This window comes from Labrus bergylta, chromosome 10 (genome assembly GCF_963930695.1).
Source record: "Labrus bergylta chromosome 10, fLabBer1.1, whole genome shotgun sequence".
Taxonomy (NCBI): Eukaryota; Metazoa; Chordata; class Actinopteri; order Labriformes; family Labridae; genus Labrus; species Labrus bergylta.
In genome coordinates this window covers 6,100,165-6,117,429 of record NC_089204.1, presented here as the reverse complement: position 1 = coordinate 6,117,429, position 17,265 = coordinate 6,100,165, and the positions used below count along the sequence as shown (strand labels likewise).

Here is a 17,265-nt window from a genome sequence, read left to right as displayed (position 1 = left end):
ATGACCTGACATTTGGTGCCTAGGACTTCTGTTTTTGACGTGGATTCAAAACTTAGTTATTGATATAATTACGTTTTTAATAGTATCGTATCAAACTTTGGGAATCAGGTTTTGTGACAACTTTAAATCCTCAATACTTAAATTCTGTGTGTGTTGTGATCATGTTTGTAAGGAAGCGGTGAAGCACGGGGCGGCTGGGGTCAATCCGTCATGCGTGCGGGGAACGGGCCACTCTGGGACCAGGTGTCAGTGAAATGATGGATTTTAATGCTGTGATTATAGTTAATGGCTCTTAAAATTAAATCGAGATTAAACTCTCCGGCTGCAGTCAGAGATCGAGCGGGCACGGAGCAACTTCACCCCCCCCCCATCCTGTCCGTCCTCTTCGTCCTCACTCTTAAACTTTCTTTACTTTACATCAACAAACTCTCACAGAGCAGAAATTCTATACAGCAACAAACAAAAAAAGTGTAATTGATGTATTGCTTGAGTTTAGACTCGTCAGGTTGATTTAATTCACACAGAAAATCCATCGCTCAGTCTTTAAAATTGTCTTTTGTAATATTTCCTTTTCTTTTTTTTGGGGAGGGGGCTATTTTTGCCTTTACAGTATTAGATAGGACAGCTAAAGAGAGACAGGAAATATTGGGAGGAGACAGTTAGGGGGGCAACATGCAGCAAAGGGCTGAGGCAGGATTCAAACCTACGACTGTAGCCTCTGTACGCGGGACGCACAGCATAACCGCTCGGCGGTGATTAACAGCACTTAATTGTTAAGTGACTTTTTTTTGCAGACAATTCTCGATTGTATTTCACCTCCTTCAAAAAACACAAGTTGATTCTACTCTGATTACAACATTTATCACCACCTTTTTCTTATTCCCTAAAATTAATATAAAACAGGACATTTTGACCTTTAACCTTTTGGTTGGAACATCTTTATAGAGCTCTTAAATAGGGATGTTTTTTATTTCTATACTTCAAACCTTTTGTCTCTCTTTTCATGATATTCTACTTATTGTCTGAGCTGGAACCGTTCTCCTGCCGTCTGAATCTCACATCTTCTTCCATTTGCTGCTTTCAAAGTTGCAGGATCGGGATGGCGAGATATAATTGGGCCCATACATCCTGCACAGGCACTATGGATTAATTCAAGTATGCTAATGTAATTCAATTTGATACAGTTAATCTTGCACTAATGCAGATTGAAGGATGTGAGGCGCAATCAAATACCTCTTAGCCTTTTAATTTGCATCAGAGTTTTTTAAATAAAATTAGTCAATTTGTAATTATGTGACCTGGCCCGTAATTAGTTTATTCATCAGCACAGTTAACTCCCCATTAGGAGAATCAGAGAGAGAGGGGAAGGAGACGTATTTATTATTCAGAATGAGAACACTCGCAGCATCAATTTGTCTCATTTAATCTGCAGCTTCACGCTGAATCATGTGCTGTTTCAGAAACATCTCCGACTTGTGATTGGATAATAATAACTAGAGGCTGGTGGGATCTGATCACACAGCTGCAGGAGAGATTTCTGCAGCGTTCAAACACTGAGGTTATACTCTCTGTGTGATTTATTTAACCCTTTAACTCTACAGGCTGTTCAGTGTGCTGCTCTGTATTATTAGACAGACATGTTGGAAACTAAAGTGACCTAAAAGAGGAGAGGAGAGGAGAGGAGGAAAGAAGGAAAGAAGGAGAGGAGAGGAGAGGAGAGAGTTTTTTCCGGTTTTCAAATTCCTATTATTAAAAAAAAAACTACCAGCAGAAATTGCATCAGAGAGGAGATGAGAGTATTAATGTAATTTTATGCAGACAACAAAATGTTAGTGATGATCATTCGGGCAGCAATGAAGAAAATAAAAAGATGAAATTATAACAAATGAAAAGAGCAGATACAATACAGAAATTCAAATAAAGAACATACAACACTAATGTCTATATGAGAAAAGAGAACAGATGCTAATGACAGATTTAAGAGATCGGATCCATTTGAAGACGAAATAAGATAAACCTTTATTCATCCCACAACTGAGAAATGTACTGTGTTACAGCAGCACAATACTGCAAGAAGTGTATTATAATTATAAATAATAAAAAATACCTTTAAAGGAACTGTTGTTGTTTTTTAAATATCAAACTTAAACACCTTTGCACTCTGCTAAAAAAAAAAAAAAATGTATTCAATAACATAACCCAAAGAACTTGACAAGCCATTAATTAACCTGCTGAAAGTGCCGAGTGATTATAAATGATTGCTGCTTATCATTATTGGGTATCTGTTACTGAATCTTTTCAAACTTAAATTTTCTGGGCTACTTTAGATGGATTTTATTTTTAGAGGGCTGGCAGGAAACTATCTGCGTAAAGTCTGAGCTTCAGATGTCGATGTTTACGTTCACACATTCAGCTCACCCCGAACATCTCCAGGAATTTACCAGGTTTTATTTTTCAGGAGTTTTGTGGTCGTGTGAAATCACCATGTTTTATATAATCTGTCTCATGGTGAATCTTTGCAGGTTGTTTTTATCTTTCACAAATAAAGAGGAACAAATGAAACATCTGAGGGTTAACTCAGACAGAGAGTCATTTCTCCTTAAAGTCTGAATCAGCTTTAATGATGTTAAATTCTACTTTTGACTGACTGAGTTGAGTTTCTGTGTTTTGCAGTGCAAGTGGTCCAGAAAGGGATTCATCAGAACTCGATGGGCGCTGCCTGACTGGTGAGTTTTTACTGCATTGAAACATTACACTTCATGTTGCTTTGAACCCTGAATCAGTGTGATCAGAGATGAAGATCAGACCCTGACGGTCCAGGTCTAACTCTCCCTGCTGCTCAGGTCTGAACCCTCTCTGGACGGTTTGCTGCAGAGACCAGCAGCGATTTGATTAGATGTAATCTCGTTAGACAAGCAGTTCCATATGACAGATGACAGAAAACATTACATGCAATTGAAGCGCTGTGGGATGAATACAAACGCTGGCTTCCAGTGTGCAGAGCAGGGGATCGGGGGGGGGGGGGGGGGGAGAGAGAGAGACGGGGATTGTAATCTAATAGAGGGATGACATGAGAACTAAGGAGCTGAAACGGTAAGCATTTAATAGGGGCATAACGTTTGACAGGAGAAGCGGGGAGGGGGGGGGGTGTGGAGGTGGGCTATCAGATCAGAGATAGTCAGAGACGTGCATGTTTTCATTTGTTGGGCATGTCAGTGCAGAATAAACCTCTCGAGATAAGAGTCGTTCCTGTAGAGCAGCGTGCTAACAAACAGCTCAGACTGATGGGATCAGCAGGGAGCTGTTCATCACTCTGTGGAGAGAGATACCCCTCCTCCCCCGAGAGGACAAACTGACAGGAACCAGGTTTCTGTTTGTACGTCATGATATCCACAGGGAGATAATAACTAAAAGAAGCTTTCAGCTTTATGTCCCTGTAAGATGTTCTTTTTAATTTCAGGTGCCTGTTAAAGGCTTAATCTTTTAAATCATCACTGACGTTCTCATCTGATGCCTTCATTCATAAATGTCTCTCTCTATGGATTGTATTTCATTACATGTAAGACATATCAGTGAACAACTGTCAGTGCTCACAAACGTCATGCCACCCCTGCATAGTTCACTCCCCCACGTGGGCCACCCCAGCTGTGTAGACTGTGGCCCCCTTCCTTCATTAAGTTTTGCATTAAACACAACTTAGTTTTTTTTTACAGGTAGTCTAAGTTTGAACTCGGGGATGGGGGGGGGAAACAGGCTCTGAGGGTTTTACTAAGACACGGGACTTATCCACCATGAGTTCTTTCTATGAAAAGATTGCAGCATGTTAGCCAGAACCAGTGTTTGATGGAAACAATCAATCTAGTTTTTTATTTATTTAGCTTCATTACACATTATTAGAACTGCATGATCAAACATTTAAGTCCGTACATTTAAGGCGAGGCCATCAGCCGGTACAGCGAACCCCGTGAACCCACTCAGACTTGACATGTGATCCAATATGATTTTGTTTGATTCCAAACCCTAATCCAAACAGTGAGCTTTTATCAGCCTTTAAGTCGCTGATGATAACTGCATTAAAACGATAAGATCAGTTGATGAAATAATGAATCTACAAAGCAGTGGATGTCCGGGTCCAATCGGGTCACTCAGGCCCTCTCTCTCTCTCTCTCTCTTTGATTGCAGCTCCTTTGATCTGGTCAACATCCACCTTTTCCACGATGCGTCCAACTTGGTGGCCTGGGAGAAAAGCCCGTCTGTGTACTCCGGGACCAGGCAGAAGGCGCTGGGCTACGTCTTAGACAGGTAACACACACACCTGGCCACACCTCCACCTCTCTGCTGCTTTTTCATCCATATTGAAGTCTTGATGAGATCTAAGGAAGAGTCTGTGCTCCTCTTTTCATTTATTTAACAGGCTGATTATGAAGCTGTACACCTTACCTTCAAGTTTTTGGATTTATTAAGGAGGATGTTGTCATGGCAACGGGGGTTTAGAGTGAGACAGGCGCAGAGCAGATTTTACTCGTAGACCAGCAGGATTATATCTGACTGTAAAGTTGGGGGTCTGACTCACTACACGGTCTGTGCACTCTCTTTAATCTGTTCTTTTTCCCTGCCTTACTTAGACGTGTTGTCTCTTCTTCTTCTGTGTCATCCTTCATCCATTCTCATTTTACCACCACCAGGAGAAGGATGCACGCATTTGTTGATTGGTCGTCTTAGCGATGTGTCCAACATGTGGTCCAGTGCATCTCTAAAAACACTTGACAGAGTGTCAGTGGTCTCTGCCCCCTTCAGATAACCTTGGAAACTCTGTTTTTTATTAGGGCAAAGGTCACATCGGCTCACCCCAACTTTACGCCGAGTTACTTTACGCTTAGTTAATTTGTCCTCAGTAGATATCTCAAATGTTTGCTCTTCTTATCTCATTTAGAGTTCCATTAGATATTCAATGTTTACAGAGATTGAACCTTAACGTGTAGGTGACTCCCCTAAATGTCTCTGTTGCACCATCATCAAGCCAAAACATGTCCCTTGAATAATTATGCAACAATTATGCAATCAAATTACAATCTAGGAAGAACAGAATCACTGTCCTGAGGATGGTCATATATATAAACTGAGTGGATTTATTGTCCTATGGGCTCGGTCTCTCAGGTCAAATCACTGAACTACGTGCCATAGCTGTGGGAATTGATCCACAGAGGACTAACCCCAAACTTTTAGATCACCCTTTGACTCTTACTGTTGCAACACAATGAGGTGGAAATGTCCAATTTTACAAATTCCGATCATGACCTAATAGGCAGATTGCCATGCCACTTAGACATTCTTCCTCCCAAGAGGGACGATAAAGTCAACATTATTAATTTTCAAAGTCTGAATAAAGATGTCTTCCCCCCTGCTCTCTGGAAAGCCAGCGTCTGTACAAACAGGCCATCCGTTCCTAGGCCACGCTGTGATTTATGGGATATCCATTTACAGCGGTGCAGAATGAGAGAGTGCACAGTGTAACCTCTGCTCCTCACCTGAGCGTGCTGACACAGTATGAAAGCCCCCGCAGCAGGTGACCTCCCATTCAAACAGCATCCCCCCCCCCCCCCCCCTCCCCCCTACGCACACACTTTGAATAAGTACATGCACATATGGGTGGCATACATTATCACCGTGAGTGTGAAATATGAGGCTAAAGTGTTCTCTATGAGGTCGTATTTCACCTGTGCTTGATTCTTGATTTGATGAAAGAAACAGCCCACATTTAATGGACGGGACGTTTAGAGAATATGGCAGCTTTTGCATTTTTTTATCACCTGGATTTACTGGCATAATGAAGTTTCAAAAGGGCCTTACATTCAAGTGTTTTCTTTGTGTTTCCTCTGCCTCCATCATGCTCTTTCACTTGATTTATTTTTAAAGGTTCCCTTGTAAACACACCTAAAGAGCGGAGATTTAGTTGGGTGTCTGGGGGGGTTGAATAGAAGTGGTGTTGGCTGAGTGGCAGTTTCCACGCTCCCTCTTTCTAAATCCCCTTGTGTTGTGAATGCTAACCCTGTTGTTACTTCTGGGCCATATCATTTAAAGGTTCCTTTTTTTGACAGGGGTGGGGATGTGAGACAAGGTGGCGGCGGCGGCGGTGGTGGGGTGGTCGTTATATGCGCCTGGTGTTCCCTGCTCAGGGGTACAGGGGTGGGGTGGCAGTGGCATCGCGCCTCACTCGCTCACTTTGGGGGAGACCGTCGGGCGCAGATCCGGAGCAGCAGAGTGAGAAAAAGCTGGCGGTGCAGAGGGGAAGAGAGGAGGAGCACAAAGGCTGCTCGGGCTCTGTAAAGGGCAGTGAATAATGGGTCGGTCCTTTCACAGGGGCTGCTAACCTTTTGGCAGCCACCAGCAAACTCCATTCTCCTCCGCCGATCCTGGAGGACAATGTGCCCGGGCCGCGCTTTGAATGAAGCGCTACCACCAACAGTGTTCCCATTCAGCGGCTGGTTGGGAACCATCTTTTTGGCCATTGTCCTGACTCTGACTCCTACCCCCAGAAAGCAGAGCAGGAAAAGAGGACAGGGGGAATAACTAAAGCCAAACTCCCCCTCCTGTTTCTCTCCTCTCTCTCTCTCCTCTCTGAGCTCTAATCTCTCATTGCTGGATGGAAGAGGAGAGGAGGGGGCCGCTGAGCACACCGACAGCTGAGTTCCAGGATGCAGCCGGCACAGGAGCCCGATCACACAGCAGTGCTGGGGCCGGAGCTCTGCAGCCGGGGCTTCAAACCTCCACCTTATCTGGGGCCCAGGCCTCATAAAGCAGCTTACGGCCCCATTGAGAAGACATCTGATAAGCCTTTTCCTCTGTGGCCCTTTTAACTGCTAAACGGTGTTTATCTCCAAAGTGCTTCAAGGCCCTGAGGGAACAATGCTGAGAAGGAACAGCGTTTAGCCAGCCAGACCTCACCATTGAGTCACATCAACAACAAAAAAAGCGCAGCTCTGTTAGCTGTGCTGATGTGTGGGCCGCGAACATGAGAGGGAAACCCAGCTCTGCTTGAAATGGGACCCCCGCTTGTCTTCCTGTGCTTTGAAAGAGCTCACATGTGCTGAGTGTTTTTTACCCTCTGACTCGGCAAAGCTTTGAAGAAGAGAATCATTGTTTGATATTCATGTGGAGGTTTAATAGTTTTGATCTTCACACAATGTAAAAAATAGTTAATTCATGTTTAAAGAAAGCACTTTTCATGAGTTGTTTCAGTATTTCTGAACATTTAGAGAGTGAATGAATAGATACAGAAAGATCCTGCCTTAGCTGTGAAACAGGATGTAGCAGCTGTGATGTAATCATTGGTTGAAAATCAAATAACGTCCATTTTTGGTTACACAAACATTGAGTTAGATCTGAACCAACACTTTAAAATGTCACAGTCACTCAATAAACAAGAACAAAAAACGAACATATTTGCCCAAATATGTAGATGTTTTTTTTCAAGATCGTCTTATATTTGTGGTCTATTTTTAAATGCCAATGAACAGATCCGTAACGCTCATGACTGAGGCCAGCTGTCACTCACAGCTGCAGTACCAGGTGGAGACACCAGGGGGAGACACTGTGATCATCCTGAGCAAAGTGGCTCAAGTCAAGTTAACGGACAACTCGGGCAAAGTTATCAAGCCAGTTTCAAGCTAACCTTGCTGACTCGTGCTCTGCAGGTGGGATGCGGCGCCACAAAATCGTGATGGAAACTGTCTTAACTGTCTTAAATTCAGGCTAGTTGTTCACCAGTCACTCCCACATTCTGCAGGTTAGATAATCACCTTTTTTCAAAGTGTGTGGCTGCTCTGAGGAGTTATAAGTGCTGTTTCTCAGTTTTTTTTAACTCGACAAAAAGGATCGTCTTTATTATAATCATCTCCTCATGAAGCCATGAAAGTTAGTTTATATGTAAAATTAGAGCTCAGGTTTAAAGATACAGTAATTCCTCTTCAAGCAGTGATGTTAAAGTGTCTGCTGACAAGTGCTGTAAAGTTACAAGGAGCAAGGAATCCCTGCTTTCCTGCACAGGATGACTAATGTGACGGCTCATTTCAGATCTTTTTAGAGGACAGAAAACATGGCTACCAAATCAGAGCGTGAAATGGAAGCATGAGATAAAATCAACACTTTCTTTTTACCTCTTCCTTAAAGAAAAAAAAAACTCCCTTTTGTACGTGTGAGTTTGTTTCTTTTTTCCAGCCTCCATTCAGAGCGGCTGGTCCGGTTCAGGGGAGAACAGTTTTACATTACAACTGTGAAATCCTGGCATAAAGGCGTCCTTTGTGGCCCTCCATTATTTTCACACAAATATAGTCCATTGTCACAGTGCTGAAGTTAATTTGATCAACATTGGGGACATTTAACTGTTTTGTTCGCTGAAAAGACTTGTTTCATGCTCATTTTCGGGGCATTGAAAAGCAATGATTGGCAGAAAAATAATGTTGCCGTTAACAATTCAAAGCAATTAGTTTCCCATGGGGAAGCAGTGGGCCGCACTGGCCACCACACAGCGATGCTTTGTCATTTTATGGACGGTCATCAGTCAACTGTCACAGCGTCTCAAAGAGCCCTCCAATCTAAATGTTTCCCTTTAGGCTTTTCCCAGAACAACAGGCTGAAAGAGAGGAGGGAGGCCGGCCGCTTTCCAGCCAATAGACATGTTGAGCTGCAAGAGGGAGGACTGGATAATCACAGGAGATCCTCCATAATGCCAGGATGAATTTATTAAACACAGCAGTGAGGGAGTGTGTGTGTGTGTGTGTGTGTGTCGATAACACTTGATAGCATTTGTAATTTCTAATGCATATTTCAAGTCTGGCATGTGCAGAACAGACACTCGTTTTGTTCTTCCTTTACATACAGCAGCTATTTAAAAGAGACATACGTGTGTGTGTGTGTGTGTGTGTGTGTGTGTGTGTGTGTGTGTGTGTGTGTGTGTGTGTGTGTGTGTGTGTGTGTGTGTGTGTGTGTGTGTGTGTGTGTGTGTGTGTGTGTGTGTGTGTGTGTGTGTGTGTGTGTGTGTGTGTGTGTGTGTGTGTGTGTGTGTGTGTGTGTGTGTGTGTGTGTAAACTGCTTTCTCACCCTGGGAGGCCTGCAGGAGCAGAGGTTAATCTTCCTCAGTGTCCCTCTGCTCATAGTGGGCCTGTTTATTTCTCTCTCTCTCTTACACACACACACACACACACACACACACACACACACACACCATGCTCCAGCAGTCTCTTAAAGGTGTGGGGACACAGACGTGTAGAAATCTCTCTCCAGCACCTGAAAAGAACATTAACTTGATTTCTTTTTAAACTCTTTGTTCTTTGAGTCGCGCTTCTTTCCTGCAAAAACAGTTTTTAGCAAACTTCTTCTGTGAGAGTTTTGTCAAGTCTGTTCACTCTGACACAAGTTTGTAACTCACTTCTGTGTTTTCATGGCAACCACAGTCACGTGGGTGCTGTGCAACATGGCAGCTACAACAGAAGTGATGATATCGGGCGTTACATTTGATTTATTCATTGTCTGCACCATCAGAGGAGAGTTTCTGTGAAATCAAAGACTCTCACATAAATGCATAAGTTAGCAAAACTAAAGTTACAGATACAAAATCTCTAAAAACAGGTTTTAAATATTTAGAATATGCACATTTTTTGCAATATTTGTCTTATGTTTGAATTCTTTCCCTGATCAAAATTTTAATAAAATCTATATCTTAGGTCAAAAATTTAAATCCAGCCCTAATATGTCAATAATTTGTTAAATATTTAGCTTATATATTAAGTTTCCTGTAGTTAATATCATGAATGTTATCCGAGTACAAATTACTTTGTTTTGCTTATTCTCTACGTTTGTATTTATTATTGTTCCCATAGCGATGGAAGTTAAGAAATGTAGCATCTACAGTTTTGACCATCTTGATTATTATTATTATTATTATAGAAACTAACAAAAGAAGCAGTGTTTCCCAAAGTCCTAAATATGAAAACATTTAGGGAAAATGTTTCTTCCCTGAAGTGTCATGAGAACAAATGAAGAAGCTGCTGCTCTGATTACATTCACACTTTTTCAAACAGCCTGGTTCAGTGATACATATGAAATGTTAAAGTGAATCTGAGAGCTGCTCAACTTTTACCTCTTTATCAGTCCTGGAGGTACAGCACCTAGGGCGGGGTGATATGGACAAACACTCCTCTCTCCATATTGTTTAGCTGAATGGCGATACTCGATATATATCGATATGTCTTTTATTAACTGTCAGTTGCACAAGATCAACTTGTACGTGAAAAATAAACTAGCTTGTTAAATAAATAGTTTGTGAAATTAAAAAGTACTATTTTAAAATCAAAATGTTACTTAAATACAAAAAAAGAGGAGTAGCAGGGTGAAGAGGGACAGACGGTTGGATGAGAAATAGGCGGAGTGGCAACTCTACATAATAATAATTATACATTTTATATATAACACACTTTACATTTAAACGAAAATCTCAAAGTGCTACAATTTCAATAGAACCATAAAAACAATAGCAATAGTCAAAAGGTTAAATCAGAGTTAAGAAACCTAAGCATAAAGCAAGATCTAAAAGCAGAGATTTAAGGGAAGAGGTTCTTTTAAAGAGGAGCGTTTTCAGGTCCTTTTTAAAGGAGTCCACCGTCTCTGAGGCCCTCAGATTAGTCCAGGGGGTTTGGAGACACCTATAACGTTATTTAAATGCAACATAACCTATATCGATATTAACCATATTGTCTTACCCTATATCATTTTTGAAAATATATTGATATATCTTAAAAACTTGATATATCGTCCAGCTCTACCTCTCACCTCTGCACAGGTGGACATACAGTAAACCAGTGAAAAGGCCTAAGGCCGATGGAGCGAGCACGGCTAACATTAGCCACACGCAGCTAACCAGTTTGACCTTGTTTACCTGCAGACGTTTGAGACTTTGAAATGAGGGGCAGTGCAGAACCGATTAAAGGTGTATCTTTGTAATGCACAATTTAAGACAAATATACACGCAGGCAAACCAATCCAATCATCACACAGAGGACCTGGGATCTCTCAGGACCTTTGGGGGTCTTTGGACACAGGGCAGTCTCTGGTTTTGCCTCACAGGTAACCAGGTCAAGAGTTCAGGTGGTCTCACATTCAGTTTAAGACGTGGAGTGTGATGCAGTAACAACTCAGCAGACGCTTCTCTGTCTTATCCACTCCTAACATTTTCTCATAAGTTGGCTCCACCTTCATTAAGAGGACCCCTCCCCATCTTTAGTTGGCGGTCTTGTTGGCTGGAGTTGACTTATCCGTTAACCTCTGTGTGACCGCAGCAGCGTCCTCGCTCCCCCTCAGCGCCCCGTCTTTCCTGCGTGGTTTTCTTGGCGGTGGGGGGCGTCACTGAGGAGCTCTATGCTAACAGGGGGACGAGGGGAATGCTGTCCAGAAGAGTCAAAGGTCCTGTCGGGGGGCCAGCCCCCACCCATTCACACAGACGTCACCCAGCACATTCTTCACAATGTTAACATTCTCCCAAATTCTCAACATTTACTTACAATGGGTGACTGCGCTCAGCCGGGCCATTGTGTGCTAAGTCCAGTCCGAGCGGTCAACTTATGGTAAGTCATCTTGTCAATATAATCATGACATGGCCCCCCGTTTCACCCTCATAATCTCATATGGACTGTCTATTACGGCTCAGTTTAGCTGTCAATCAATGCGTGTAATCTGGACAGGAGTCGGGGAGGGATGGAGGCCGCAGTGAGGGAGAGACTTTTAGAAACAGGCAGGTGTTGCTCTGAGGGGTTTTTGAGATACATGAGGATTGTCTGTGGATAGGATGCTGTCTCTGTCAGACTGAAGGGGGGGGGGGGGGGGGTTGTATGTTTACAGAGAAAAGATTTTGATAAAAAGAAAAGCTGAAACGTCATCTCTACTTAGATATTGGTGGGTTTTTTTAACATAAAGTCTTTGAACGGCGTTCAAGACGCTGTGTCAACAAAGTTCTTTTTCCTGTTCTGTGTGTTTTAAGTAAGATCTTTTGGATGGAGGCGTTACCCTGTTTGAGATGGACTTGCTCATTGGGAGCTGAACACCTTCCTTTTTTACGTGTTTTTTGACATTCTTCTTTTTCTTGGAATTGAGGAATATCATATCTATATTTTCTAAACCCTGTGCAATAGTATGTTCAAACACATTTCAGTATATGTGCAATCGAACCAGCACTTTAAAGTTACAGGCAAAAGAGAAAATGTGCATTTTACACCAAAACCTCAAAATCATGTGACATACTCCAGCACTTCAGTATTTTAACACTCCAACTATTTACCTCCTGTAGCACTTTAGTCACTTCATGCACTTTAACTCTGAAGGTCACTTTATCAAGAGACTACAGACGTAAATGAAGCTATAGCTACAATCTGGCAATTTCACATGTTAATGGTCATTAATGCACACTCTCCCTATTTTAAATAAACAATAAAATAAATAAACATATGTATCTAATGTTGCACATCCTGCAGAGTTTCTGTTGTGTTCATTGTCGATCCTCCATAAAAAGACGACCTTCAGTAGAACAAATACCTGCATCAAATTTCACCTTTCTGTTAGCTTTATAGCTAAGCAACTCCAAAAAGAGACCTGTGCACAACATCCATTAAAATTCCAGTTTTTTTAATTGTAATCCATTATAGAGTGATTGATTATGAAAGTGTTATGCTGGTAGGTTGGTGATACTGAAGCTACACATGGACTGAACAGTGAGTGTGTGCAGACGCCTCTGTGTTCCTCTTGTCCTGCGAGGTGCTCCTGAGTTCCTTACATATTGCATCACTTGTTCAAACTTTCAGGCGGCAGATAAAAGCACTCGGTGACATCGTGAGTGAATGATTTTTCACTAAATAACTTTTGCACTTTCTCAGCCGGCCTTCTCTTCACACCTCAGAGAAATGTTTGCTCTGTTTGTGTGGGAGAACTCAGGAGGAGAGAATGCGCTGCGGTGGCTTTGTGCGGGCGGTTTAAGGAGCCTGGGAGCAGAGTCGGGGGCTGTGTTATAAATTAGCGTCTGACCCCTGTCTTTGTGTGGCCCCTGAGGAAGGCCTAAGGAAGGCCCCGGCTCCAACCTCAGTGAGAACGGCCCCTGTAAGAGCCTCTTTCAGGGTGTCAGTGTGCGATGAATGTGCCAGCAGAAGCATGTTTATAGACTGTGTAAAGGAGTGCGTCTTTGTGGGGAAATGTCACTGACACTGTTACAGTTTGCCTGAATGAACTGTGATGACGAGGCTAATGGGGCCCCCGCCCAGGGTGAGGGTCAGCGTGGGGGGCCCCCCATGCTCGGGACCCCCCACCCTCAGGCTCCTTTCACGCCCAGTAGCTGTAGCTAATGTTGCAATTCTTCGTTTCCCCTGACAAAGGCCAAGAGAAAAAGTCAACTTTCACACCAGCGGGTCACCACGAGTGCTTTAGGAAACGATCGTGTAAACAGAGCGTTACCTTCTGACCTGAGCTGATACCTTAGAGCGGCACACAAAGAAACGCTGCTGAGGGAATTAGACATGGATGTTAGCGGATAAAGCTACAGGACGGAGAGGAGGAAGACCTCCAGGCTGTGGAGGAACACACAGAAGCTGCAGATCAACCCAGAGTACTGAAAGCGTCTTTTTTAGGAACAGACTCATTTCTTCAGCCTGTCGTTTGGATTTTAACAAACATCTAAATAACTGTACAAAATGCTAATTGATCTGATGAGGTGTGAGAAGTGGAAGCTACTTTACACAGCTCTGCAACAATGACATCCATGATATTTATTTACAAAAATGTCTTTACTGTCTTTCTGGTTTTGAATCTGAGCGCTGTGGCTGGTTTAACCTGTTCTAAAGATTCAGGTAAAACAACGTGCATGAAACTAAAAACTGAACGCCTCCATCCTCAGAGTATTGTAAATATACAGATATGATAAAAGCACTATTATTGTATGACTTTGAACATATTACATAACTTAAGTGGTGCATGCATGAAAACCAAAGTAACCCCTAAAAGACTTCTTATACTCACTTGATCACGCTGCAATGCTTTCTATTTACAAGAAGAAAGCTCGAGAACTGCAAGAACTGAATGTAAACACTGATCCCTAAATTGTTTTATTAATTTTAATTAATTAGTTTGCACAAAAGACATGCAATAGTTCAACAAATAAAATACAACCTTCACAAGGAGAGAAGAAAGACTTGTGTCGGTGACGTATCATACCCGACGAGGGCTTCTAATAATCCTCACCAAATCAGTAAGCTCATCATAACCCAGAGAAAAATACTAAGTAAATAAAGAGAAAAAAACATAATAAATAAAGAGTGAAAAAAGTGGAAAATGAAAAAACACGCATTCAAAAGATATTCATAAAGGGTCACACCAGGAGCATTGTGGTTAGTGTGCATGCTCCATATTTCATTTAGTTTCATTTTCCTTTGTTGTCAAAACACACTATGTTCTCAGAAAAAGATTAATAATTTTTTAGGTAAAGTAGCAGGGAGGAGAATAAATCTTATTTAGCCCGCCCCTCACTCAAAGAGAAAACGAGATATCTAGATGGTCTGTCCAGTTATAATCACTTGGAAACCAAAACCAAAAAAACATTTAAAAAAAAGAGTCTTTGACTTCCACGTAAATAAAGAGGAAAAAACACACAAGCTTCCAGTTTCATAAAGTCTCTCCTTGCACATTTTCTTAAAGGTACATTTCTCCACACACACAGCTCTTCAAATCATTTTTTAAAGAATTCAGACAGTTTTGATTCCAACAACGTAAACACACACGTGTTTTAATGTTGTCTGTGCAAACTGATTAGAATAAAATGTTCTTCATGTTCTGAACTTAAAACAAACATATGCACAGGCGTCGTCCTCCAATGTCCTGTCTCTAAATAAAAGGCATAAAAAGCCCCAAAAACAAAAGGTGAGTGACTGAAACAGAATACAGTTATACTGCAGAAGCCCAGAATCTAATTTCTAATCAATTTGGTTTTTAACTTCCTCTTGAAGACAGATGGGGAGGTGGGCTGGTGCCTGTAACATGTAGGTGAGACCCCCCCCCCCCCCAATCAGAGCGCCCCCCTTCCCTCCACTCCTTAAACATACTTTCTCACTTCTTCCCATTCTTGCATCTTTTTTTTTTTACATCCTTACTGTGATACTTTGGATCTCTGATGATTTCATTCTGCTAACCTTTGCTCATCTTGTCACAGAACAACAGACGAGCTGGATTCTATGTTAGCACAGGGAGTTCCCACGCCTGTAACAACAGCAGTGACGCCCGCACACGGCTGGTTTACTGCCCTCCGTTAGACTCCCCGCAGAATAAAGTGAACACTAACACAGTTTGAATAGAGCTGAGTCTCTTAGCACCGAGGTGTCACACTCATAAACTGTATACAACACCCACTGGTCCAGACCTTTTTATGGCTTTAACTTCTTATTACTGCTTCTTTATTTTGAGACACAACTGATCATATTTGGATTATAAAACGCAGCTCTTATGATTGACAGGTCGGGAATGTAGTCACCTTTAAACATAACCTGCTTTATCGTTGATTTGACTGCAGAGGCTCAAATGCTCTATGTCCACTATTCATACAGACTCTGTATTCATTTCTTCCATATTTCTGGTTGTTTTCTGAAAGCTTCTGATACAGAGCAAACAAAGTTGCAATACCACTGAAAACTGTAGGGGCAGTGTTGAGCTGTGTAGCCAACAGCTGAAGCCAGACTAGCAAAACACAACGAAAGAGGATACTTTGGAAAGTGGTGGAACTTTTTGAGGAAAGATTGTTCAATTTGGTGAGGAACTGTAAACTAAATATAAATGATGTTACTACACCCGGTTACAGGGACAGGCGGCTAAATGTCAAATGGTCGGCAGCAAAGCAGAAGTCGAGGTCTGTACGAGGCCGCGCCCTCTAGGATACTTTTTTCTAATGTCTAGCTCAGTGTAAAGCACGTGTGGGAGCATTTCATACACTGTAAATATTACCTGACTAAGCCTGAGTGAGGTCACCCGTCTGTTCCTGCAGGGGGCTTTGGAGTCCCATCGATGGTGGTCTCCATGCTGGAAATCCTGTCTCAGTCTAACTTTCAGTCAACCTAACTACAGGCTGAGAGCTGGAGCTGAGGCGGGTTTTAAACCTCTTTACAAACAGTCCCGCCTACACGCCGACCTGCTGACACTTGAAGGAATCTTGGTGTTCATGCGTTACTTTTAATGACAGCTGTCCTTTTCTATCGGAAAGGTATCCTTAAATGACTTCTTTCTCTGATTTTCCGACTCTATCCACTATCCTAGCTCTACAATAAAGGCACAAAAAGCCCAAAAATACATCTTTAAAAAAATAATAGTAATAATATATATATTTTTTTACTTGACCTTCAAGGGGGGCGGGGGGGCGGGGGGGCCCCCCTAATATAATGGTAGGGGAAACAATGATGTCAGTTTTGCGCCTGAGTTATCAAAAAGATTCAGTGTGTGTCGATCGAGACATGAACTAATCAGACCTATTTGGTTTTTTGAACCAGGCTGTAAACATGTTAATCTGTGCTGTAAAAACAGGCTTTTTAGAATGGGTGTGTATGTGACTTCCTGTGCTTCTGCAGCCAGCCTCTAATGGACACTCGAGGAACTGCAGGATTTTACAGTTTAGCATTAGCTTCCCTTTCCAACACCGGAGGTTGCTGCTAAGAGTGTGTAGTAATACTGTCAAAGAACAAACCTTAACGCTCCTGTGTTAAAAACAAATGTCGGCTAATTGTTACTGTGATGAAAACAAAATGATGAAACAGTCACTCATATTCGGTTTTACGCATTGAGCCAAATATTTAGACTAAAAAAAAAAAGAATTATTGTGTAAAAATAACTGTATTATCTGGATTTGTTTTCAACATGATAAGTGAAACTATAAAGACAAACAAAATAAAACGGTTGAACTATTTGACAAGCTTTTTAAAACCAAAAAGTGCTTGTTTCTTTTTCTTCATATTTTTCTGACTCTTCATCAATCAACTTTTCTGTCCCTCCAATCTGCCTTTCTTTTAATTTATTATACGTCAGGAATTTCTGTCAAGACAATTTCCTAATAAAATGGGTTAAAGGGAATGTCTCCGTGTTAGAACTCCTTGCTGGTATTAATGCTCTCTGGTTTCTCTTTGATATAATGAGATGTCAGAGTTACACGCTCTCTATTTAATATAATCGCCGTGCTCCCCGCCTCCTCTCTCTCCT

At 42.0% G+C, this 17,265-nt stretch overlaps 1 protein-coding gene across 2 annotated transcripts in view; it reads left to right on the top strand.

Annotated features, from left to right (window-relative positions):
- LOC109989512 (inositol polyphosphate-5-phosphatase A) overlaps positions 1-17,265 on the top strand; it is a 178,073-nt gene that overhangs the window by 104,232 nt on the left and 56,576 nt on the right. For both annotated transcript variants that reach the window (XM_020641291.3, XM_020641293.3), the window contains exons 7-8: positions 2,674-2,726; positions 4,183-4,302. In XM_020641291.3, coding sequence (XP_020496947.1) covers positions 2,674-2,726; positions 4,183-4,302 — 173 coding nt within the window. The remainder of the gene's footprint in view (positions 1-2,673; positions 2,727-4,182; positions 4,303-17,265) is intronic.